The sequence below is a fragment of the Tenrec ecaudatus genome, chromosome 2, assembly GCF_050624435.1.
Source record: "Tenrec ecaudatus isolate mTenEca1 chromosome 2, mTenEca1.hap1, whole genome shotgun sequence".
Lineage (NCBI taxonomy): Eukaryota > Metazoa > Chordata > Mammalia > Afrosoricida > Tenrecidae > Tenrec > Tenrec ecaudatus.
The window spans coordinates 75,760,971-75,788,625 of NC_134531.1; the positions used below are offsets into that span (position 1 = coordinate 75,760,971).

The 27,655-nt window shown below is 44.4% G+C and overlaps 1 protein-coding gene across 1 annotated transcript in view; it reads right to left on the bottom strand.

Moving 5' to 3' along the window:
- Positions 1–27,655, bottom strand: part of ARSB (arylsulfatase B) — a 225,540-nt gene that overhangs the window by 153,721 nt on the left and 44,164 nt on the right. The window contains exon 4 of the mRNA XM_075541208.1: positions 27,056–27,263. Coding sequence (XP_075397323.1) covers positions 27,056–27,263 — 208 coding nt within the window. The remainder of the gene's footprint in view (positions 1–27,055; positions 27,264–27,655) is intronic.

The following is a 27,655-nucleotide window of genomic DNA, read 5'->3' on the forward strand; positions in this document are numbered from 1 at the left end:
AGCAACAAGTCCACATGGAAGAAGCACACCATTGTGTGATCACGAGGGGTCATTGGGACTGGGTAATAGACATCAGAAGACACATAACAAATAAACAAACAAGAACATATTGTGGAGAACAAGGGGGATTGGAGCAGAGATCCAAAGCCCATCTGTAGACAACGGAACAATTCCCCCACAGAGGGGCCACTGGGAAGTCAACCAGGATACAGTCAAGCATCGATAAAACACACAGTATTCCTCTGGTTCCTTGAGGCTTCCTCACCCGCCACTATCAGGACCCCAGTGTTGCTTCACAATTCAGACTAGACTGGAACATGTATGTCCACAGGTATAGAAAAGAGATGGGGACTTACAACACATGGAATCCATGAATAGGAGTAGGAATAGTGATACCGTAAGGATAAGGATAAAGGGGGGCAGGAGAAGGGAGAAAGGGGGAACCGATCACAATGATCGACACATAATCATACACCCCTCTCCAGTGGGAAAGAACAACAGAAACCACAGGAGAAGGGAGACAGCAGTTGGTGTAAGATATAAAAACAACAATTAATAATCTACCAAGAGGGTATGGGGGAGGGGAGGGAAGGGGGGGAAATGAGGCGCTGATACCAACGGCTCAATAGAAAGTAAGTCTAGAAATCAATGAAGGCAACATATGTTCAAACATGCCTGATGCAATCAATGTATGGATTGTAACAAGAGATATAAGAGTTCCCAATAAAATGATAATAAAAAAGAATACTTTGTCTCTTGCCTGACAAAACCAGTATGAATTATGAATGAATGGGATTCCCATAAATCTGCAAAAACACTAAGGCTGGAGGATTGGTTTTCTGGAGTTATAGGAAGGAAGAAACTTATAAGGTACCTCTGTAACTTTTCTGTTAAGAGTGTGATTTCTCACCACCGAGCACAGATTTCACACTTTGCTGACCTCCTATTTCTAGCCCAACCTATCCAGTGTAGCTGGCCTGTTTCCTGCAATTAAAATAAAATAAAGACATCTAAATTTACTATACATATTTACACAATGTACGTTCAGATGAAATGTCAAAATTTAATAAATTAACTGTATAGCATTTACCTGTGGGCGGTGGCACCCAGCAAGTTCTGCAAACATATTGAATTTCGCCGTGCTTCCTTTAGAACAGCAAACTCTACAGACCCTAGTGGGATTCCTTTCCCTGCTAGTTACTCTTTTTTTCCTCAAATATGATCTTGTATTTGTCCTGGAAGCCTCAGGGTGAATCTGTGTGCAGCGATTTTGTAGAGGGAGCAGAAGAAGTACTACGTTCCGCGCTGCATCCAGGTCAATTTTCGTTACCCATTCTCTAGCTAGTTGTAGTCGGAAAGGTCTGTATTTCTTCTCCTGTTTTCCTTTGGGTTGCAGTAAATTTTAAACTCATTGACTAAGACACAATTGATCAAAAAGAAGGCTACATCTTAATGCCCTTTTGGACTTTGGTGTCATTTACCAAATAATGAATGGCCCCTTTGATTGACTTCTTTCATATGCTTGCTACAATCTGCTTTGCACTTGGGTTTTATCATGTTTCACGTGGAGCTCTTAGAAGCATCCAGAGCAGCTGACATTCTATGCACTGGCCTTTTGTCTTTCCAGACAACAAGAACAATGGGTCCTTTCCGCAAAAAAAAAAAAAAAAAAAAAAAGTTGTTTTCCTCTTCAAAGTTTCTTTGATTTGTCTTTTAGTAATTTTGGCAAGCTATGGTTCTCCATTACAGTACCACATATGAATGCTTTATTATTCAATAATATCTCAGCAGTAAGCATGCAGTTGTAGTAATTACTCAGTAAATATGATGACAAGAACCAAGAAAAAGGGCACAAGACAGGTAATATGCTGTCTAATAACTTTTATCCTTCCCTCGGATAAATCTCAACGTTTCAAATGTAGCCAGCCTTACTTTCATAAAGAACCCTCCCTAAGATCCATGTTTTATTATTTGTTCGGGTTTATGTGTTCTAAAGCTATCATGTGCTCATTGCTTCATCCAGTGATAGCTGCTGTCGTTGTCGTCGTAGTTTCCAACCCATAGAGACTTCATGCACAGCGAATGGAACACTGCCCCTCCTGCGCCATTCTCAAAACTAGTCCTGTGCTTGAGTCCATTGTGGAAGCCACTGTGTACATCCATCTCCTCCATATTTCCTAAAACCATGACTAGACTGAAGTCTGAGCAAATCTTTGCATTCTTTCATCTTAGCGAAAACTCATAAGCTATACCTAACAAAGACAGGCTTCATAAAGTCAGACCTACTTTGGATCGGTTCATTCCAAGTTTTCAGTCTTTATGTATACCAGAACAACTGTTATCTTGCTTGCTGAAAATGAGGAAGACTTGAAGCACTTGCTGATGAAGATCAAGGATTGCACCCTCAGAATGGATTACAACCCAATGTCAAGAAGACCAGAATCCTCACAACTGATTCAGTGGGGAGCATCATGATAGATGGAGAAAAGACTGAAGTTGTTAAGGATTGTGTCTTACTTGGATCTACAACCAGTGCTCATGGAAGCAGCAGTCAAGAGCTCGCGTGACGCATTGCACTGGGTGAATCTGTTGCACAAGATCTTTGTAGAGTATTGAAAAGCAAGGATGTTGTTACTTTGAGGACTGATATGTACCTGACCCAAGTCATATTTTCAGTTGCCTCATGTGCATGTGAAAGTTAGACACTGAATAAGGAAGATCACTGAAGAATGGGTCTGTTTGAATTGTGGTGCTAGCAAAGAATATTTAAAGTACCATAGACCATCAAAAGGGTAGCCCAACTGTCATGGAAGAATCATAGCAAAGAGTGCTCCTTAGAGGCAATTTTCTTACATACTTTGGACATGTTGTCAGGAGAGACCAGTCCCTGGAGAAGGCCATCCTCCTTGGTAAAGTAGAGGAGTAGCAAACAAATGAGAACAACACTGGATGATGTTGCTGGTTGTCCGGACTGGACTGGACTGCAGGCAGGGCTAATATATGGAGAGTTTAGTCAAATTGGATCTGCTCTGTCTGTTTAGATGGAACGTTGCATAGAGGAGTCACTGGGAGAATATTTGCTGAAGAGATGCGGGAATTAGGAATTCCCTTGCCCCTGACAAATGGCAGCGATTTGGGTTTTCCTCAGCTGGTTGAGCCCAGATAGCCACAGTTTAGTGTTGCCAAGAAGGCAACCACAGAGACTTGATTTTAACTGAGAGCTTGGATTAATTTACAGCCACTGCTAAGTAAGCCACTCTTCTGAGAGCACGGATGCCTTTTCAGAGTGCAAAGGTCAACCACTCCACAGCTCAACCCACAGAGAACAGGCGGAGGAGCTACCGATAAATAAATACAAATAAATTCCAGAACAGTGGTTTCCTCTGGGTAGGAAACTGGGTGATTAGAGTTGGAACTAACTAACTAACCACAACAAGAAGAAGCATCCTATGTGTTAGCCCTGTCTCATATAATCTTTGATGATTTCAACATCTATACAGATGATCTTCCTAAAAATGGGGCCATTAGGTCCCTGGTCCACCTCTCTTTCAGTGGTCTTATTTTCCAATTACTAGGGTAGCCAACTCCTATCATTATAGTCAATATTTTGCTGTGATTAATATTTGCAAATCCTCTATAATTTCCATCGCAAGCATTATAATCTCCAAACAACAACCGTCTTCCGTGATCACTCCGCTTAGTCACTGAAAACAGTAGCCAGGAGTGCACGTGACAATATCACACTTGAAATGGCTAGTCTGAGTGGAGATGTGCTGTCAGTTTAAAATATACACCGAATTTGAGAGATTGCAAAATAACTCTTCAATAAATACTGTATTAATTACAGCTTGAAGGAAATGGTAATAATTTGGACATCCTGGGCTGAATAAAATATAACAAAATTAATTTCATTTGATTCTTTTTATTTAAAAAATGTTTACTTCTCCCTCATCATTCCCTTGCTGAGTGACTGGTGGGTTTCAACACTGGTGTTTTGGATAGCAGTGAAAGCTTCTATTGTATTTAATAGATGATGAGTATATCTCAGCTGAATTCAATTTGGCTTACATATGACTTTTCTACTTCCATTATATCTGAGAATTATGTTTTGAAAAAATAAGAGCAAGATTTGGTTTTAGCATTAACATTAACCTAATAATGACATCTTTGGTTTTTAACGATCATATTTAAAAAATTAACTTATAAGAAAAGTGTCTACTAGAAAGTTTGAAATTACACTTATGGTTCATATTTCTGGCACACATCCTATTGGATAGCACAGGTCTAAAATCCCACCTCAAAAATTCCCCAAATGCCATCTAGAGGTTGAATATTATAGACCTTAACAACCCTCCACCAAGTCCTAATTTCCCTTCATAGCTAGTTCACAGAAACCCTGGTTGGTAGTTCAAACCCATCCGAGAGCTCTGTGAGAGGAAACTTGGCAATCTAGTCCCATAGGATTACACAGAGAAACCCCAGTGGAGCAGTTCCACTCGGTCAACAGCCCCAACAGCAGTCAGCTCATATTCCATGGCCTCGTCATTAGGATTCCATCCTATACCCTTCTTATTTTTCACTGTACTCAGTTGGGAAGACCCAACCTTGTTAATCAACTGTCCAACAGTCCCTTGGGTGTCTAGTGTTGCCAAGGCCAATTGATGCCATCGATTCTCTTGGTTTGGGGTGCCCAAGTGGCTTGGGAGCCAGCACAGCATCAGTAAGGAACACAGAATGTGTGACAGCTTTAGAGGAAAGGCTGTTGGTTAAGTTCCCAACTCTGTCTCTAACTAGCTGTGTGTCCTTGAGAACTGGCATATCTCTCTTATTTAAAATACAAGATTCTGAGCCTCTCTAGCCTCAACATGCAGTGATTTGGTGAATACAATGAGATTCAGTATGAACATGGGGCTAAGAATAAATGCTTTTTTTGACATTGTTTTTGCCTGGGCCAAACGCAGAAACTTGCTGGCAGGTAGTTTACTTTGGAAGTGATCCCGGGGAGCAGGAGTAACAGTCCGGGGGAGCTGGAGAGGAAAGGAGGAAGAAGCAAAACAGGGAGGCAGCAGAATTAAGTTGGCCATTGTTACAGGTGACTTATGCTCAATCTCACTGGAATCCTTTGAGGTTCCTGATGAAATGCGGCTCAGAATTGTCCCTCAAAACACAGGGGGAACATTTATCCTTTGGCCCAATGGTTCAACAGTCCCATGCGCATCAGCACCCGGTACCTCTTGGATGTGCTTGTCTGAGTCCCTCAGTGTCAAAGAACCTGGGGGTTCAGGTAAGACACAGTAGTTGCCTCGTGAGAAGCTAATCAAATCCTGCTCTCAACTGGTCACCATAGCAGCAGCTGGAGTGAGAAGTGAGGCTGAGAAAATCCGCAGTGATGCAGAAGCAGTCTCTGCTACAGATATTAGCTGAGTAAATGTAACTTGTCAATGGAAGCTTAGAGCTAGCAATGCAATATGGCTCTGTTTTTACCACCATCCCCATTCCTTAAGGCCATCCAAAATGGGGAAAAACATACTACGGTATATGCCAGAAAAGGCTTAGCAACCTGGTATGTTGCTATTAAATGGTTTTTTTTTAGTCAGTAACATTTAAGGACTGTTCCTATTAGGCCATAATATCCCGCCCTCTCAGCGCTGCCCAGTCTCAGATGGTGAGACCTTCAAAGCATTGAAGCAGTTCCGCTCTGCCTCTGGATATCGGGCGCTAGCAGGGAGTTTGATTTGGGTTGATTAGATTGGAATGTGCAGCTTTTTCTGTAACCCTAACCTCTTGTGCCAAGCCTGGTACCAAATGCTTCACATGCGTTGTCTCGTTTAATTCTTATAAAAAATCCTGAGAGGAAGCTTTTATCTCCATTCCACAAACAAGAAACAAAGACTCAGAAAAGTCATCTTCACAAAGTCACCCAATTATGAAGTGACAAAGTAAGATGTGAGCTCGGGTTTGGCGATTACAGAGCCTCTACCATGCCATTACCATAAATTCTCTCCCCCAAATGGGAGCCAATCTCACAGGGTCTCCTGAGCCATGAAGAATCAAATGCTTCACCAGTCCTCTAAGTAGCTCAGGTGCCTCTGCTGAAACTGGCACCCCGCACGCTCCTTGTTCCTAACCTGCTAAGTGGGCGAGTCTGCTATCAAGATTTCCGAAGGAATTCTATACAGACTGAAACTGGGGGGGAAATTGGCAATGTTATGTTGCTTTTGACTTGGACGGCCTTTTTAAGTGAAAATGTAATGTAAACTATTGAACATGCAGGCGACAAAGCTCTGAGAACTTCTTAATGGTAACCAGATACTGAAGGAAGTCTTGGGGACTTGGGACCACAGTGTAATGGGACATCTAAATCAACTGAGATAACAGTCCACAAAGACAATGCTCCATGTCCTACTTTGACTAGCAAAGCCTGGGGTCTTAAAAGTTTGCAAGAGGCCATAGAAGACACAATTATTGGCCTTTTGTCACCTAAAGCATAGAAGAGTGAATAAAATAAAAGATTCAAGGAAACAATTAGTCCAAAGGACAAAGGGACCACGCAAAGCACAGCCCCCACTACACTGAGACCAGAAGGACAAGATGAGGCGGCCCAGGCCACCACTACCGATCATTCTGAACAAGGTCACAAAAGAAGGTCCTGGACAGTGAGGGAGAAAAACAAAATTCTTAGAGAACAAAATTTAAAATCATTTTTTTAAAAGGCCACTCTTACTGATCTGATAGACTGGTGTAACCCCAAGACTGTGGCCCTTAGCCATCTTTCAAGTCTGAACCTGAAGCCATGCCCCAAGGATCAACGTTAAGCCAAACAACAAACCTATCAAGTGACTTCTAGGCTGACTGTACGGAGGAGCATATTCCAGGGAGGGAAGTACTCCTCGGTACAGGCAACCATAGCAGACGCAGAACGATAGTCTGGGGCCCACGGGGCAGTGTGCGCTGCCTGCAGGGCTGCTCTGAGTGGGAACCCGCCCAATGGCAGGAGAGGGAACAAGCGGGGAGGCGCTGTAACACTGAAGGAATTGCCAGCAATGTCATGAAATAACGTGTCTCATTGTGGAACGGAAAATCAATGTGCTCGGTAAGCTTTTACCCAAGCTGCCATTAAAAAAAAAAGTATTATCAATTTCTGGCGTGCTCCTTGAGTTAGAATCAAAATCAAGATTCATTTGATTTGTATCATGATAAGTGATTTATGACCAAGTCTAAGAACATACAGAACGAGGGGAAAGGTAAGATGCGTTTTCAAAGATAAACTGAATCGAGCATGAGATGATCATTTAGAATTTTTAAAGGTAACGCTTATCCTCAAATGCCAGTGTCTAAAACCATTTTCTGATAGATACGTTGGATATAATATATGCATTGGTATATATTATATGCATCTAGGCAAGAAGAAAAATCCTGCCATAGATTTGAATTACAACCCCTCAAAAGATGGGTCAGCTTGGAGGAAGCATGATTCTTGGTTATTTGGCAGTTATATAAGGATACAATCATCTCCTCATGATGTGATTTCATGTGATCAGCCAATAGGGTAGGATGTTGTTGTTGTTGTTAGGTGCTATTACGTTCGTGCCAACTCAGAGCGACCCTGTGTGTAACAGGAGGAAACACTGCCCAGTCCTGCACCATCCTCACAACTGACATGTCCGAGCCCACGGTTGCAGCCACTGCCTCAATCTCTCTCGTCGAGGTCTTCCTCTCTTTGGCTGCCCCTCCACTTTACCAAGCATGATGTCCTTCTCCAGGGACTGGTCTCTCCTGAAAACAGATGGGATGTAACTCCCTCATCCAAATCACAGCTCTAATCCTACGTAAGGGCCGGAGGTGTGGCCTACATCATCTTTTATCTTACGAGATAAACGCAGAAACAAATGAGAGAAAAAGGAAGAGTCAGGCAAAGAAAGAAGAGCCAAGGAGAGAGCACATCATTCGGATCCAGAGCCCCTCACTGCCATCGAGTCAGTTCTGACTTATAGCATGCCTAAAGGACTGGGCAGAACTGTCCCTGTGGGTTTCTCAGACTGTAAATCTTCATGGGAGTAGAAAGCCTCATCTTTCTCCCAATGAAGGTCCCAGATCCTGGGAAAGATTGGTGCCAAGACAATTGGGAGATCTAATCACCAAGTCAAGATGGGCCCATGTTAAAGGAGACAAGGAATTTTCCCAGAGCTGACAGAGAAAGGCTTCCCTTAGAGCTAGAGCCCTGAACTCACTCTTCCAGCCACTTAAAGGATACAGTTAAAGCCATTCACATGTGATATTTCTGTTACAGCAGCAACAGAAAACCGAGACAGATCTACTGCCATTTCCTTCACATCTTGAATGCTTAAGGAAACAGAGCACTGGCTGACTTCAGGGAACTTCGTCCCAAAGGAAGAGGCTGTTTATGCCTGCTTCTTTCTGAATCCTCAGTCTTGGGAGTACCTTGTTATGATGACCCGGATTTCTTTCTAATCTACAAAGCCCAGTAGGCTTCCCAGTTGCTGGTGATGCACTAATCCACAGGAAGTCAGTCTCTGCACAAACGATATGGCTTGGGCTCCAAAATCAATTAGTGCCTCCACCTGGGAAAATCTTACCAACAAAGAGACAGCTAGCTGAGGAGAGAGAAAGAGGGAGAGAGAGAAAGCAAAGTAGGTTCCTGCAGAGAAAATAAATACCGATGGTTTTCAGTCACACACAGCAATGAGACCGATTAAATTCCTCAAGAACGTGAGCTGACAAAGCAGTGGGAACGTGGCCATGAAGCGTCCATCTCCTCCCAGTGACGCTGCCTCCCAGAGGCGGGCAAGGATGCCCAAAGCCCTGCCAGAGGGGAAAGGCGCCAACATCAGGAAGCCAGCTCTTCCTGACATGACCTGACTTTCCGAACATCTTATACAAAGAGCTGTATCACTGAACAAAGTCAAGTACAGTCCACTGGCATTGAGTTGATGCTGATGCAGTGACCCCCTATTCCTGACACTATACAGCTTCACAGAAGCTGCCTCAATTTCCTCACGAGGAGCAGCTGGTGGATTTGAACTGCCTCACGTCAATGCCTAACCCACAGTGCCACGAGAACAGAGTTAACACAGTTTGCCTCAATATTAGACACACATTGCTCACTTTTCAGAATATTATGGTCTTTTGTAGACAAAAGAAAATTTTGTACTCGCCCCCTATCTGATACTAAGGATGTAGAGGTTAGAATGGAAAGCTAAGTTTTCAAACCATTTCTTCTGTCAACGATCCCCTGGGGTTTTATTATTATCATCAGTATTGCTCCACTTATACAATGGTGATACCCAGTGCCCGCTACCATGGAGTTGATTCCAACTCAGCACATAGCAACCCAATCAGGCAAAGTGGAACTGTCCACAGGGTTTGGAAAGATAGGAACCTTATAGGAGTCTCATCTTTCTCCCTTAGAGTTGTCTGGTGCGCTTGAACCACCAACCTTCTAGTTAGCAGCCCAGTGCGTAACCAGGGCCCTTACACAATGGCAATCATTAGTTCTAATGTCTCTAGTGCATAGACTGAGAAGACCGTGTGTGCTTTACAACAATGCATGCTTCTATTTATTTATTTTTAACCATTCTATTAGGGGCTTGAGATAGTTAGTTTATTGTGCCAGCCTGGCCGATCAACATATGTGGGATTAATTGAAGGGCGGAGAGATAAATGGCTCGGTAAGCCTCACCTTTTTTGTCTCTTGCTCTTTGATCATCAGACCAGTGTGTGGCTGCCTTGTTTGTTCTGTGCCTCAATTTGCAAGCTACACTATCTGTGGGACACCTAACCTGTGAACTGTGTCGCTGTAACTTGAGGTCCCTTTAAGACTTGACTTCCCAGAGAATTGGAATGTATATCTCTGGAGCTGGGGACTGACAGTTGGTGACCTGGCTGACGGTTAGTGACGGTTGGCCTTGCTGTTTACTGCCTGTGCTGGGATAGCCTAACTCTCTCTACAGAGGACTACCTGGAGGCCCTCAAGACTTGAAGGACTGCCAGTGTCTCACAACGCTTCCATGGGAGTGAGTTGCACTGAGCCATTTGTACTGCTTTATAATTTAACTGTTCATTTCTTGTATAACATATCTAGCTTTTTGTATATAATTTAACAGTTCATTTCTTATGTTATATATCTATATCTATCTATATATATAATTATCAGCAATCTGGTTTTATCTCCCTAGAGAACCCTTTCTAACACAGGGCTCATACAACTCCTATCACAATCCATACATACATCAATTGTGTAAAGCACATTTGTACATCCATTGCCCTCATCATTCCCAAAACATGTGCTCTTCACTTAAGCCCCTGGCTTCAGATCCTCATTTTCCTCTCCCTCCCCACCCCCCCTCGCTCATGAACACTTGATAATTTATAAATTATTATTTTGTCATATCTTGTCCTGTCCAGCGTCTCCCTTCACCCACTTCTCTGTTTTCCGTTTCCCCAGGGAGGAGGTCACACGTAGATTCTTGTAATCGGTTCCCCCTTTCCAACCCACCGTCCCTCTATTCTCCCAGTATTGCCACTCACACCACTGGTCCTGAAGGGATCATCTGCCCTGGATTCCCTGTGTTTCCAGTTCCTATCTGTACCAGTGGTGCAATGGATAAAGCGTCTGACTACGGATCAGAAGATTCTAGGTTCAACTCCTGGCTGGCTCCTGCCTTTCAGAAAACTTGGTAACAAAAGTTTCTCCATGTATTCGCCTCAATTGGCTCCCAAAATGCATGCTTTTAAAAGGGCTGAATGAAAAGCAGCCTCCTTTCTGAACACAGATTATTTCTATTTCTGGAGAAACACTTCACAAGTTAGGAAATTGTGCAAGAAACAATTTTATAATCTTGAAAAAAAAAAGATTTCTGAAAAGGACACTCCACCTTGGGAGTATATTTCAACTGTATAAGAACCAATGATTAAAATACAGCACACAACAATTCCTCAATACAACAGCACCTTGCTCAGCTAAACGGTCATTCCATGATACCCACCTTCCCGACATGATCACTGAAGACAGACATGTGCATAAGCAAGTGTGGTGAAGAAAGCTGATGGTGCCCGGCTATAAAAAAGATAAAGCATCTGGGGTCTTAAAGGCTTGAAGGCAAACAAGCGGCCATCTAGCTTGGAAGCAACAAAGCCCACAGAGAAGAAGCACACAAGCCTAAGTGAACACAACGTGTTGAAGGGATCAGGTAGCAGACACCAAAGAACAAAAACCATCATTGTGTGATGACCTTCCCTACATAAATGATGAAGATGAATGTGAGCATAAGTAAGTATGGTGAAGAAGGCTGATGATGCCCGCCTATTGAGAGATATAGCGTCTTGGGACTTAAAGGCTTGAAAGTAAACAAGTGGCCATCTAGCCCAGAAGCAACAAAGCCCACATGGAAGCAGCAAACCAACATGGGTGATCATGAAGGGTCGAGGGGACCAGATTTCAAGCAACAAAGGCGGGGGAAAAAATCATATGATCGTGAATGAGGGGAGTGCGTGATGGGGACCCAATGCCCATCTATAGACAGCTGGACATTCCTTGCAGAGGGGTAATGGGGAAGAGATGAGTCACTTAGGATTCAGTGTAGCAACAATGAAACTCAAAACCTTCCTCTAGTTCTTGAACGCTTCCTCTCCCCAATTATCATGATCCAAATTCTACCTTGCAAACCTGGTTAGACCAGAGGATGCACAGCGGTGCATTTGGGATCTGGAAACACAGGGAATCTAGGACAGATGAACCCCTCAGGACCAGTGGTGAGAGTGGCAACACCGGGAAAGAAGGGGGTGTAGAAAGGGGGAACCAATCTCGGGGATCTACGTGTAACCTCCTCTCTGGGGGATGGGCAACAGGAAAGTGGGTGAGGGGAGACGCCGGTCAGTTAAGATAGGATAGAGTAATAATTTATAAGTTATTAAGGGTTCATAAGGGAGGGGGGAGCTGGATGGAAAAAGGAAAATGAGCTGATTCCAGGAACCCAAGTGTGGAAGGCGAATTTTGAGAATGATGAGGGCAACGAATGTATAAGGGTGCTTTACTTAATTGATGTATGTATGGATTGTGATTAGATTTGTATGAGCCCCAATAAAATGATTTATTAAAAAAATACAGCACACAATCTGAGTATTTCATATGTTGATCCAGGAGCCCATAATCCTATCTGCTTTATGTTGTAGCGACTCTCTTTCTGGCACCAAGGAGAAGCGATATCACATTAGAGCAAACAAGTGAAATATTTGGGGCTTTCTTAGGAGGCGCTGGAGCATGCTTTCTTAGCTCCTCTGCCCCATCATACTGCAGTCTTCACTGAAAAGATGACAATAGGTCTAGCCAGTTTCCTTGTCCAAGTGTCCTTTCTACATGCTAAGCTGCACATGGAGTATGGATTCTTCATAGTCCACCCTCCCCCCCCCCCCCCTGCATAGGCGCCCACAGGAATGAAGCCTTTTCATGGAGTTCCCAAGAGGCAATACCCTTAGGTGGATGATGCTGTCAGTGCTCGAAACGGGGTTGGGAACTGCCTTCAAAGCTCGTTTATGAGCCTAGTAAGATCCCAGCCCACACGCCTCCAAACAAGCACGGCTAAGCCCTCATAGCTCTTGTTCCAGTGCGTTACAGCTAGGATGCATTCCTCCCCACTTAGCCTTTCATTAACGGAGAGCACCTGCCTTCAACAATCCCACGCCCTGCCCTGGGGGGCTCCACCGGGACCTCTTACCAAAGCACAATCTAGAGCAGCGCTAAGCCACATGTACCAATTTAAATGTTCTAGTGGCCACAATAAAAAAAGAGGGGCAAAATAAACAGGTGGAATTGGTGTTATCATTCAACCCAATATACCCCAAACACTGTCTGTCAATTAAACCCATAGTCAATTTTCAGATTATTGAAACGTTAATTTATATTTCTTTTTAGTATCATGTCTTTGAAATCCGGTGTTTTGCACTTATAGCACATCTCAATTCAAGCAAGTCACATTTTAAAATACTTAATAACCATCTGAATTATACAAAGAAGAACATGGCATCAGGATTGGCGAAGGCTTATTAACAACTAGGATATGCAGATAGCACAACCTTGCTTGCTGAAAGTGAGGAGGACTTGAAGCATTTCCTTGATCAAGATTGCAGACTTCAGTGTGAATTACGACTCAGTGTCAAGAAGACACAAATCCTCACAACTAGACCAATAGGCAACATCATAATAAATAACATCAAATAAATGTTAAAAAAGTTGCAGTTATCAAGGAGTTTATCTTGCTAGGATCCACTATCAATATTCATGAAGCAGCCATTAAATGGTGCATTGCACTGGGTAAATCTGCTACACAAGACCTCTTTAAAGTATCAAAAGCAAGGATGTTACTTTCAGGACGAAGGTGTGCCTGAGCCAAGCCGTGGTACTTCCAATGGCTCGGATGCATGTGAAAGTTGGACAACGATGAAGAAAGACCAAAGAATCACTGATGCGTTTGAACTACAGTATTGGCAAAGAACACGGAATGTATCATGGACTGCCAAAAGAACAAACAACTCTGTCTTGGAAAAAGTACAGTTAAAATGCCCCTTAGAGGCAAGCTGGCCAAACTTTATCTCACATGTACTTTGGAGAAGTACACCGTGCCTGGTGAAGCGGAGGGGCAGCGCAAAGAGGAAGGGCTTCAACTAGATGAATCAACGGCGTGGCTGCAAAAATGAGCTGCACATAAGAACAATTGCAAGGATGATGCCGGACTGGGAGGTGTTCCATTCTGTTGTGCAGGGGCTTTGCTATGAGTCAGAATGGACGTGATGGCACCTAACAATAATAACAACAATTGCCACATGTCACCACCATATTGAGCACTTCCAGGCAGACCCTTTCCCCCAGTATGGGGGCAGAGGAAGTGAATTATTTAATGTGGTTCTTCTAGCCAAAGTCTCTAACTCCTTTTCCTGTGTGGGTTTGGTAAGTAACTGTGAGTAATTAGTGGATGGCCTTCCTTGGCACACCATCCCGCTGCACATAAAATGAGCCCTCTGAGAAGGAGAAGGCAAATAAATCTCATCATCCATAAAAGCCAGGAGTGGAGTGCATCCTCTGTACCTGAAATCCTTGTGCAACGAACCTCCTGGGTCCAGAAGACAGCTGTGACATCAGAGGAGCAGTAGCAGAACCAGGAGTCAGAGCATGAGACAGAATGAAGGACTTCCCAGCCCAAAGAGCTAATAAAGGTGAGTGAGTTTGATCAGGAGGCTGTCTTGTGGAGTAGAGTACCTATGGGCATTACATTGGGGGCGCTAGGTTTGCTGAATCAGGGAGCTGGAGCTGAGTGCCTTTGGACTGAGGCTTACTGAAGCAGGGTGCCTCTGGGCACTCATATAAGGATATGGGTTTGCTGACCTAAGGAGGTTGGGCTGAATGCCTTGGGGTTGAAGCTTATTGCAGAGTGGTATGCCCTTCGGGCATTTATTAGCAGCCCTGCAAGGAATTTTTAACAGGTCCTGATAAGCACCTCTATCCTGAGCATTTCTCACTTGTATTGCAACCTGTTAACTTCCTTAATAAACCCTTTACCCGTGCATTTTGTCCACGACTTCTATGTAGCTACTGAAATGAATATTATAACCTAAAGGTAAAATAAAGAAAACTAGTTAACGCCGCACAGTGACGAATAAAGTAGATCCAGTAGTACTGGATTAACTGCATTCTTCGTGCCATTTTCTTAACTCCTTTGACTTGTGCGTTGATGACCTTGGTACAAGAAAGCTCAAAGTTCTCTAGTGCTGGTCAGCATCTGGTGTTTTCACAAAGTAAACTCTGTAGCAAAGCTGATTGGACACATGTCATTACGCCTGACAATTAAAACAGAAATGGTAAAGAAAGGTCTAGAGCAGCGGTTCTCAACCTGTTGGTCGCAACCCCTTTGGGGGTCAAACAACCCTTCTACAGGTGTTGCCTGATTCATAACAGTAGCAAAATTGCAGTTATGAAGTAGCAACAAAAATAATTTGATGGTTACAGTGTGTGTGTGTGTGTGGGGGGGGGTGTTGTCACCACAACATGAGGAACTGTATTAAAGGGTTGCGGAATTGGGAAGGTTGGGAAACACTGGTGTGTAGAGGCTCTTTCACCCATCAGCAAATCCACCTCTAACTACTCTAGCTTAGAGATGCCAGCAGTGGCCCAGTCAAAGGTTGGGAAAAGGTTGGAGTCATTTTGAAGAAAAGGGATTTGTATCTGGCTGGGAAAAGAGTACCTCTTATATAAGTTGCCTAAGTATTCACAACCCCAAAACATCGGAAACCAAGGGACAGCATGGGGTAAGGTCTGGGGAGAGAAGGAGGCTGTGGTGGGGGTGAGCTTTATGCGCAGGACCAGCTAGGGAGAAAGGTCAGGAAAGGGGGGTCTCAGGAAGGACCTCCGAATGCATTATTCTAGGAGACTCAGGCAGCCAGACCTCTTCGCAGTCTTAGCAAGAACTTCTAGCTCCACGACCCCATAGCTGGGCTAAGATATTTTATGTCAGCTGAGTCCTGGTGGTGCTGTCTGGTAAGCACTGGACCGGTAACTGCAAGGTTGGTTCAAGTCCACCAGCCACTCCACAGGAGAAAGATGAGGCTGTCTGCTCCCATAAGGATTTCCAAGCCCAGAAACCCTATAGAGAGTGGCTATTAGCTTTGGCTTTGGTGTGGAATGGGGGCACGGACCTTGCTGAGGAGTAGCCTCATTCTCCACCATTAAGATCTGCGATTATGATGCACACGGTGCCAACAAGCACCGTACAGTTGAGTCCAAACAGTCTGGCCTTCAACTTGGGCTGTCTCCTAGCTCAGCAAAAGCCTTGGCCCTGAGACCAAGTGCTGCAGTCCTGACCCATCCCTCACAGGGAGTTCAGCAGAACCACAGCGAGAGCGTCCCACGCTGAGTAAGGATCAGTAGGAAATTCAGATTCCCACTCACTGTTAGTTACTTTTGGGCGGAGGGAGGCAGGGAGGCAGGGAAGCAGGAAGTTGCACTCCTTTAAAATTTTTGTATCAAAGGATCAAAACAAAAGACTGACTTTAAAATGTGGAAATTAAGAAATTCATTGTATTCTGTTCTATACCTGCCCTTGTTGGTTTAATATAAAAGTTTACAATTGTTTGCAACATTAAACTACTCAATTTTCCCTCTTACATATCCAAGCAAAATTAATACACCAGGGAAGTACGTTCTGTTATATATGTTCCTTTGCATAACAAATGGAGCCCTGGTAGCGTCTGGGTTATACCTTGGGCTAGCTATTTGTAAGGTCAGCAGTTCGAAACCACCAGCCAATCCTAGGGAGAAAGACGTGGCTTTCTACTCCCATAAAGAGTGAGACTCAGAAAACCACAGGGGCCGTTCTACCCTCTCCTGTAGGGTTGCTATGGGGTGCCATCCACTCAATGACAGTGAGTTTGGTTTAGGGTTTGAAAACCAATGGGAACAAAGTATGCCAGGTCACTGAAATGGCCTCAAATGACAAGTGTGGTTTCCTCCTGCTGCCTAATGTCTGCTCATTGCTATCCATGCCCCCGGTTCCCTACCCTCTTCCCCCATTCACCAACCTCTCTCATTAATCATCAAGCAAAGTCCAGCTTACAGCCCAACTCCTCCATAATGCCTTCCCTGATGATTCCTCTACTCCAGGCTGTCTCCTCCAAACTTCCTCTGTCTGCTCCACTCACTTGACCTTCAAGCATGGCCCCTATCAATGGGTATGCTGCCACAGTTGCACCTGCACCTCTTGCTAAGAATACACTTGCAATTCCCTGTGTTTTATGCTAGACAAACAACTCAAGATATGTTCTCCCCTCTGCTCCTTCTCATACGGTATTATCATAATCTCAGGCATATGAAGGGGCTTCCCCTATTAGGCATACATTTATCTGCAAACCCCACCTCTCCTTCCCCTCAGGGTTAACTGATATTTATACCTAGACTGCCACTTGATATTCTTCAAGAGAGGAGAACATTTCCTGGCTAGCTTCAGATTGCTCTGGAACCTGAACATTGCCTTAAATAAAATATCAAGCCACTGAAAAAGAAGAAACACAGAGAGATGTCCAGATAAGTGGTCAGGTCCCTCTCCAGGAGGCAGTCTGGGACCACCACCCACCTATTCACCAGTCATGCTGTTTCCGCCAGGGGCTCACAGACGTGAGCTGCATAACACTTGGAGTCCATTGGGCAGCTGGATATTCATTCAAGAGACCCCACCAATCTGTTACCTACCCTGCTGCCTGGATTCAGAAGTATTTTCTAACATCAAACAAGATCTCTCAAAAGAAAACCCCAATTCACTGCCATTGAGTTGATGCAGACTCATAGAACCCCTCTAGGGCAGGGTAGAACTGCCCCTGTGGGTTCCTGAGACTAACTGTGTATGGGAGTAGAAAGCCCCATCTTTCTCCTGCTGATAGTCTAGAACCACTGACCTGGCAGATCCCAGACCAATGCATGCCCACTGTGCCACCAGGTCTCCTTTCGGAAAGGCTACCAAGTGGAATGGGTATTAGAAATTCCAAGCGTGGTGCTCTGATGCTGCTGCTACTTCTTTTTAATGTTGGTTTAATTCTTGAAGCAATCCTTAATTTTCAAAGCTTCACACAAATAAGAAGGCGCTCTGGAATGGAAATGGTAAAAGAACTCAAACGAACGACTCTGTCCCGTGAGCAGCGAGCGGTCCCTGGAGAGGGCGCAAAGATGTGACCCACACTGGGAAAGACAAGTACAAAAGGGAGATGGTAGATATTGCAGCGGTTAGGAGAGAAAACCACCGGAAAGGAATAAGCCTGCAGTGCCAACAATCGCTGAACCATTTTCTTATTAAGAAAACATGAAGAAAGAGCCCACAAGGTTAAGGATTGTTCTGCAGGAGGGGAACGAGCCTGGAAGGCAGGATTTCGGTACACAAAGCTTTGTTGATGCTTTATACCTAACTGCCAAAGTCAGCAAGGGAAGCAACTGGGGAATTTTTCAAATGTATTTGTATTATTGGTTTGAGGCCTGGTGGGGGGAATCTCAGGCTTCAGATAGCAAAGAACAAGCAGCCTGTTTGAAGCCAAGCACAGCAGGGCCATCTCCCACCAAGAGCCTCAGCACTCGGTTCCCAGGCCCTCTGTGGAAGAACAAGTCTCCATTATATCCCAGGATGCAAGGGCACGGCCGCCTCTCCTCAGCTGACTCTCACCAGGCCTCATGTCAGGTGAAAACCAGTCAGCACTGCCCAGACCCACGCTGGAGAGGAATCTGGGGCAGATGCAGGCCAAAGCTGGCCCTGGAATTCTCAGGGTGATTGCAGCCAGTCCCTGGTAATAAATGTATTCCACACATATGCATAACAGTTACCATGGCCCTTGGGGAGAATCCCACATATGGACAATAAAAGGGAGGAAGAATGTGACTATTTGGATCCTTTAGTAGCTAAAATTTTGCCCTTGTAAATGTTTATTTTCCTAAAAACAACCAATACAGAACAAATTCCCATGAATCCATTCTGGAAGCCCTGACCATGAGCAATGCATTCATCCTTGTTTGATGTTAACTGATACTACTGGGACCCCACCTGAAACCGACATCTGCGTCTTCTAGCTCATTGCTACTGCGTAAGCAACAGCAACGAAATAAAACAAAAAGCCGCCAGCTAGCTATCTACTCTCTGCTGGTTCATGAACGAGTAATTCTTGGTCACTTAGACCAGCATTCGTTCTCCAGTTTTGTGCCTTGGGACATTTCATTTGCCCGTTAATATTTCTTTTGGGAGATGAGAAGAGGTGGACAAAGAGAAATCAGGCTACGTCCGTCGGCTGGACAAAGGAACAAAGGGATAAAACATTTCTGGAGAGAGTGACATATTGGCACCAATGGGAAGTAGTTTTTGTTTTTGTTCTCTGCCAATTTCCCCAGTTCTTAAAGTTGGCTACATACATCTACGAGTGCACACATTAGGGAAAGTTTCACAAGCAGGCAAACAGCTCTTACTTGTACCTGGAAAGAGGAAGCTAAGTCTCCCATCCTGGAAGCCATTCCCAAGGTAGCATGTAAAACACTGCTGATCTCTCCTGAGGCTGGGACAACGGATCCCAGTGCCCAGGAAGGCAACTACAGATGGACTCATCTCACTGTGACAGGGAGGCAAGAGCAGAAGGTTGGGCATTAGAGACCACTATCGCCTCAACGATGACATCAATCAGTCACTTAACCTGGCACATTGCAATGAAAAGGTTGTACTGTGATTGTGTCTAAAGTCTCTGTAGGCTTTAGACCGTTTGTTTAGACGTTAGACTGTGTAGACCTCCCGGCTGTTTGCAGGGCTCCCATACCCCCTCTGCTCTACAATGACCTGAGTGCTTACTCCCCCAGACTCCCGGCCAACGGACACAGTGACTGTGAGTGTGAGCATGGAAATTATAACACCCTACACGTGTTTCCACTCTCTCACTTAAGAAATGCTAGGAGTGGCTTTGAAAACAAGTTACATTAGTCTCTGAATCTACTTCTTCATCTAGACATTGGAAATAACAGTAAGTACCTGCTGCCATCGACTCAAGTCCAACCCAGAGCAGTCCTACAGGAAAGAGTAAAGAGACCCCACACAATTTCCAAGACCGTAATTTTTACGGGAGGAAACCGTCACACCCTTCTCCTGCAGGGCAACTGGCGGGGTCAGACCACTGAGCTTATGGTTGGCCGCTGACCACACAACCACGGTGCCACTGTGACAATGAAGGGGGTTTTCAGAACCCTTCGTTGTGCTTGTGTGGAAACTGGACATAGACCAGAGCCAGCCAAGCAAGCCTAGGCATCAAAACCAAAGCCGATGCCATCCAGTCCATTCTGACGGAGACCAGCCCTATAGGACAGAGTACAACTGCTCCTCAGGGTTTCTGAGACGACAACTCTTCCTGGGAGCAAAAAGAACCCTCGTTTTTCTCTCTTGGAGTCAAGATGGGTTTAAGCCACTGACCTTGTGATGTGCCACTGGGCTCTTTCAAGGAGATATAGCATGATTTAAAATCAAGGAAGACTGTGTTAGGTTATATCCTTTTGCCATACTTTTTCACTCTGTATGCTGAGCAAATCATCCGAGACGCTGACTATGTGAAGGATTGGGAAGAGATTTGGGAACAACCTGCATTATGCAGATGACATGGCCTTGCTTACTGAGACTCACAAAAAGGACTTAAGGCACTTTGGTGATGAAAATAAAAAACTTCAGCCTTTAGTATCGAGTGCATCGCAACAAAAAGAAAATAAAAATTCTCACAACTAGACCAATAAGCAACATCCTGATACATGGAGAAAAGATGGAAATCATCAAGGATTTCTACTTGGATCCAAAATCAACACCAAGGAAGCAGTCATCAAAACAAATCAATCAAAAAAAAAACAAAAAAACAAATCAATCAATCAATCATATGACTTACTGAATCGGCAACTCTGTTGCAAAAGACTTGGCAAAAGTGTTTAGAGACCGAAGATGTCACCTTGAAGATGAAGGCCTGCCTGACCCAGGTCATGGTCTTTTCAATGGCCTCGTTTGCATGTGAAAGGTGGGAGATGAATATGAAAGACTGAATAAGAAGTAATGTCTTTGAATTATAGCGTTGGTGAAGAATATTAAGTATCTTCTGCCAGAAGAATGTTCAAATCTGTCTTGGAAGAAGTACAGACAGAACACTATGTAGGCGCAAGGTTGGCAAGACATCATCTTGTGTACGTTAAGCATGTTATCCAGAGGGACCTTGGTCCCTAAGACATCATGCTTGGAAAAGTAGAGAGGTAGTGAAAGAGGAAGACCTTCAATGAGCTAGATCGGCTACAACAATAGGCTCAGGCCAAGCAAAGATGGAAGGGTGACACAGTTCTGCGGGGCAGTGGATCTCCTTCTGTTGTACACAGGGCTGCTGTTCGTTGGGACCAACTTGATGGCCCCGAATAGCAACAATTAAAAGAAGGAGGAGGCCTAGGAGCACAAGGGTGAAAACACTCAGCTGAGAACTTAAAGGTCAGCAGTTAAAATTCAAGAAATGGTTAACGGAAGAAAGAGGTGGTAGTTTGACTCCATAGAGACTGACACGCATGGAAACCCTCTGAACAGTCTACCTTGTCTACAGGGTTAACATGAGTAGGCATTGGATTGAGGGGAATAAATTTGGGTAATTTTTTATTTAGTGAGCTTATATCTGTAAAATGCTTGGCATCGTACCAAGGAAACAGCAAGTGATCATGGAATGTTGGCTGTTACTCTTATGAGCACGCCCATTATCTCCATGACATCATCCTCCTCTTGTTCTACCTAATAGAACTCTAGTAGACTTTTTTATAGCTCAACTCCCACCCATTTTGTGAAAATTTCCCCCATGTTCTTCAGGAATATTTCACTCACTTAAAACTCACTGCCATAGAGTTGATCCGACTCATAATGACCTACTGGTTTCAAACTTTAGAACTAGTGGTGAGTAGCCTAACTTGTAATCCGGTATATCTCCTGTCAAAGGTAGGTATTAGCCTGTTGAAAACATCTATTTATTCAAAGGTGTTCTTATCTCTACTGTCACTCACAAGGGACAACATGTAAAACAGTTTATTAGCCTCATCATTCCGGAACCCTCGGCAGACAAGTGCTTTTCTCAAGGCTACAAGTGGGACTGTAGCCTAGCGACCATCTGTTATCCTGTGCAGTCGATTGAGGCTGGTGGGGAGGAGCACATCACTGCCACCACTCAGCATCAGTAAGAACATGTGACCTGTTAAGTATTGTCATAGTTTGTTACAGTAGCAATGAAGAACAAATTATGCTGCATTCCATTCCAAAATAAAATCGTTCGACTGCTGTTATTGCTTTTGGAGCCTTTAAATGAGTTCTGACTGACAGTGAGCCCATAGACCAAAGAGCAAAACACGCCTGTGTCTTCAGTCATCTTCCCAGCCGTTGCTAAGTTTGAGCTCATTGTTGCAACCACTATGTCTGCTAATCCATATCACTGCAGGCCTTCTTTTCCACCGGCCATCCGTCCACTTGACCAAACATGATGCGCCACTCGACTTCCCAGAGTGACAGTAGACATGTCTTAGGAACTCCAAATACATGTCCGAAGTCCTTCTTAGGAGCATTTTGACTGTATTTTTTCCAAGACAGATTTGTCCATTCTTCTGGCAGTACATGGTCCATTGTATGGTTAAAAGATGACATTTCTTCACCTCTAGCATTAGGGGTAGGGGTGTACATTTGGGTAATTTTGAGTTTTATTAATGGGTTTTCCTTTTAGACATATGGATATAATTCTATCATTGGCAGCGTTGACTTCATGACAGATCTTGAAATCTTCTTTTTAATGATGAATGCTATGCCACTCCCCTTCAATGTGTCGGTCCCTTCCAAAGACCACATAAATGTCTGGTCCAAATCGGCCAGAACAGCCCATTGCAGCTCACTAATGCCTGGGACATTGATCTTAAAGTGCTCCATTTCAGTTTTGACAACTTCCAAATTTCCTAGAATCACACTTTGTACATTCCACGTCTGTCATTAGTGGATGTTTGTAGCTATTTGTTCCATTTTGTGTCATGCCACATCAGCCAATGAAAGTCCCCAAAGTTTTACCTCCATCGACCGCATTAAGGCCAATTCCATGTCAACCCACTTGTTGGGGATCGTCCTCTTTTTCGCTACCCAGGCCCTTTACCAAGCATGAGGCCCTTCTGCGGGGCCTGGTCTCTCCTGATAACATGCCCAAAGTGCGCGGATTCAGCTCGCTCCCACTGAGTCAATGCCTCCTCATGGCAACTTCCTGTGGGTTTACAAGACTGTAACTGTTTACAAGAGTGCAAAGCTCCGCCTTCTCCCTCGGAACTGTTGATCGTTTCAAACTGCCTACCATGTGGATCGCAGTGAGCACACAACCACTCCACCTCCAGGGCTCCATGAGCCCATGCAAGAAACACACCCAAACAAACTCACTGCCACCACATCGATGCCAACCCCACAGGGACCCTGTAGGCCAGGGTAGAACTGCCCCTGTCCGTTTTCGGGACTGTAACTCTTCACAGGAGTAGAACGCTCCACCTTTCTTCTTCAGAGCAGCTGGTGGTCTCGATCTGTGGATCTTGTGGTTAGAGCTCATGTGGGGACTCCAATAAAAGGTAGTCGTGATTACCACGAAAAAGCTTAGCATACTAGGGAAATGATGAAGCAAAGACAGGATTACAAAGGAACTAAAACACAGTCAGTGATCATCTATATTGGAGACATTAAAGAGTAGAATCAAAATGGGGGGGGGGGGCGGAGAATCAAACTGGTAATGTGGAAGAGCTCCAGAAGGCTGAAGGGTCAAAACTGAAAGTAGAGGAAAGGTGAATCAGAGGCCTGCCTTATTAATTCAAGATATCTCTGTGCAGAACAACAATCCTAAGCTAAAAGATGAACCAGGAAAACTTGCTGGAATGAAAAATGATCTCAGTATGCAAATCAAAGGACTCACTGTACTTCAGGCAAAATCAATTTTAAGGTATTTTAATTCAGAAAAAAACATTTTTATTTAAGCTATGAAGATGATAATTTAAAAATAATAGTTAAAAACAAAAAACTATTTCTAAGGAACAGAGGTCTTTCAAATATCTGTAAACAATTCCAGAGCACAGGAAAAAAAACATGCAAACTATTTTATGAGACGAGTACACCCAAGACAACAAAACCAGGCAAAGGCGACAACGAAAGCAGCAGCTCATGTCCACGGAAGCGCCGATGCCGACATCCCCGAGTAAAACAGCAGCGCACTGAAACACATCCACATGATCGCACTGGACGTATCCCAACACGGCAGCATGCCCCAAGGTTAATCTGTCTCTTCCCAAATCGTAGTGCAGCATACAAGGCAACCTGATCTCAGGCCACTCTGATTTCCCATCAGATGCTCAAATCCATTGTTGTTCCAGCTTGAATGAGTACAATGGATTATATATGAACCAGTCAAGTATCTATTTTAAAATATAAAGTTAATATTTGAAAACAAATGAAGATAATATATTGAGCTTAAAATAATGGATCCCCCCCACTGTCACATATGAACAAAATTATTCTACCTCCCCCTGGGAGTCCTGGCCACCAATATCTCTATTGTCACAGAAGTCACTAGGAGATATTAGATGGTTTCCCACAGCTTACCAAGTTCATGTCTGAGTACCTTTTTTCCCTCCCCATATTTGGTTGCACTTATTGAAGGAAAACTTGAGTCACATGAAGGCAGTTGTATCTTGAGTTGAAAATCAGCCGCTCGTTTCCATGTGCATTGACTGTGGGGTTTCGGAAGTGGTGACAGGCACACAGGTAACCGTGCAAAGAGACGGTTTGGGGACTCTTCATCCCCATTGCGCTTTCTGGATGAACGTGCATGGAGCCGGTCTGGCACCTCCCTGATTCCTTTGGCCCAGGCAGCTTGGTCAAGCCTGCTGTCGATCTGTCCATCTGATGCTCCCATCTCCATCACGGCAGATTTCCAAATCTCCTCGAGTGCCCGAGATGCACCTTTCCTGAGGCCCGTGTCACGATGTATGTGCGAATGCTGGTGGTGTGCTCTCTGGCACGAGCTCATTGACAACTGAACGGCTCTTCTCATCACCCTTCGTTGCAGGAGCCGTGGTGCCCAGACCGGGTTGGGAAGGGAAAGCATAAGGAATTTTCTTGTCTGCGTATCTTTCCATTCTTGCATTAATCCCAATATGGTTTTATTTCAGGAAACCATTTCTCCTGAAACTATACATTGCTATCTCAAAACAAAGGCTTTTTGAAAGAATCTTATGATTTCTGATTCATACAACTGTAAAGGCGTACCCGAGGAAGAACTGTTTCATCAGTGTTATATCTTTCCCTCCTATTTTACTGACTTTACAAGCATTCGGCCCCAGCCCCACTCCGAGTACTACATACACCATGTTGTGGAAAATAAACTGAGAAAGACTCCCAGAAAACTATCAATTTTAGAATGTTGGTATGTTTCCCTGTTTCCAGAAAGATGGGTTTGGGGCACATAAATAATAAAATTTATTTTTATTTCAACAAAGGTTGAAATAAAGCAAGGCATACTTAGAAAGTTATATTTACACTCTATTCTGAGGTAACTGCACAAGGCTGATCAGGCTAGACAAAGCAAGCTCTGTGAATTACCTTAAATCTCACAAGAAACTCCAGGTCATCCCTCAGCGACACGATACTACTGGGGAGCCAGAAAGATTAAACCCGGACTCTGCCACATAGGAGCTGGTGCCATTGGGCATATCACTGAGCCTCTCTGTGCATCAGTGGCCACATCTGAGAAATGGGTCATAACAGCACCCAGAGAATTATTGGAAGTAACTCATACAGAGCACAGTGCAAGCCTCGGTGGATGCTAGTTTCTATCACCCTGCCAGACGGAATGCAAAGCAAAGATATAAAATGACCAGCCAAAGCAGATCAACTATGACCACCGTGCCAGCTTGTCCCACCACACTCTTGCACTGTCACTTTAGAGTGAAAGTCACCAGAAAACCAGGCCTGACTTCACACCCAAAGCTTCCAGTCGACTTTTTCGGTTATAGTCAAGGATCCCTGGAGAGTTGAGAACACCTCCCTCTTGTCTTGGAGCATCCAAATAAAGACACTAACACAGATTTTACCTCCTATGCTTTGGACTGTTATCAGGAACTCCTACTTCCTGGAAAAGTAGAGGGTCCGTGAAGAGGACTAGCCCCCCCTCCGAGGAAGTCCTCCAGGGGGTGGAGCGACACAGCGGGTCACACAGAGCAATGGGTGTGCGGAGGGCACACAGCAGGCCGGGTTGTGCCTTCTTCAACAGCACCCAACGACAACAACATGTACAGGCATGTACCCACGAGTGCACACGCGCTGGGAAAATAAAGTATTACATCTATGAAACAAAACCAGGACATGAGAAACAGGCATTACCAGACGACAACAAAGAGTTCTTGATCACTTGAAAAATATGGCCCGTGAACTATATTCAAAAGAAAAATTACCAACTCATGCCAAGGAAATATCTCAAACAGAAAAAGAGAGAAACTAGAGAGGGGGTAGGGAGGTGGGAAACCTGGGTGAATTATAAAATTGATCCAACATCCAACCGACGGCAGTTCTCTACAGGACAGTGGGAGGAGAGGCTGAAGAATGTTACCATAAATGATACGAGAGCACCCCCAGAGCAAAACGTCTGCATGCTGACCGAGAAAAGTCTGAGTGTCTAGCAAATTAAAAAAATCCACCCAAAGCACATGATGGTTAAATGTTAGACAAACGCAACTTTTAATGAGAAGGAAAAAGGTGGCAGAAGTAATGGACTGGGATCAGAATAGCATTGCCGTCCTGAAAATGCTTGTCAAGGGTTGCCGCTGGGTGTAGGGTTGTAAATCTTGTTTCTTCCTTATTCTTTTCTCTGTTTTTAAAATGTGCAAGATGACTTTTATTGTCAGAAAGCAATCATAATATTTTTTAAATCTGTTCTTAGAGAGCCCAGCCTAGATAGCGCCCTCCATCATACCACAATCTGTGTCTGTGCACCAGTATAAAAGTCCCACCAGTTAGCACAAGGCACTTTCCCGAGGCTGCTGGACTGCTGGGCTGCTGGGCTGCTGGAATGCTAGGATGCTGGGATGCTGGGATGCTGGGATGCTGGGATGCTGAAATGCTGAGATGCTGAGATGCGGCGAGGGCAAAGAACCACCACCACAGGGATTCACTCACTGCCCTGCTGTCCTTCTGCATGTGAGTGATGTGCGTGGTGTTGACTCAGCTAGCAAGTTCTCGTTTCTGAACGTACTCCAGAATACTTTAATATTTGAAGGAAGAGAGGGGAGGCCTCTCTGTGCAGCTGTTTGCCAAGGCACCTATTTCTAGCCATTTCATCCTAGTTCCACCACTGCGGTTGGCATTTACTCTAATCGAGAACTGCTAAATACCCCCATCGATCTTCATACTATTTATTGAAAACCACGCCTGAGGTTTGGTCAAGTGCTGATTTTCCCTTGTGACAGGCTTACCTGTGGAGAAGATGAACACCGTGTTGTTCCAGAGTCCGTGGCTTCTTAAGGCTGCGGTGACATTTCCCACTGCCTCGTCCATCAGGGTCACCATCCCTGCATAGTGACGTCTGTTCTTATTTTGGATAAAGTCGTAGGGCTTCAAGTATTCCTCAGGAACCTGAAGGGGCTCATGCACAGACTGAAGAGCGAGGTAGAGGAACAGAGGCTGCAAAGAGAGTTTGTGTCAATCAGTTCAAAGGGCAGGCAAGTACTAGACATTGAATAAGACAGTCCAGATTTTTTTTAAACAAACAAACTAACACAAACCAACCCTGTTGCTGTTACAGAGATGCAAACTCAGAGACAGTGGCCCTCGAAGACAGAATGGAGCTGCCTCATAAAGTGTCCAAGGCTAGAAAGCTTTATGGAAGCAGACTGCCAAGGAGTGCCTGGTAGGCCCCCCTGCAGCCCTGAGCACGGCATCCCGGCTCCCACCAGAAGGATCAATTAATACAAGTAACAGCAACTCAGCCTGCAGAAAGTACTTGTGAATCATCTATCTGAGAAGAGACTTTTATCTAGAAGATATTTTTTAAAAACAATTAAAAAACTAATAAT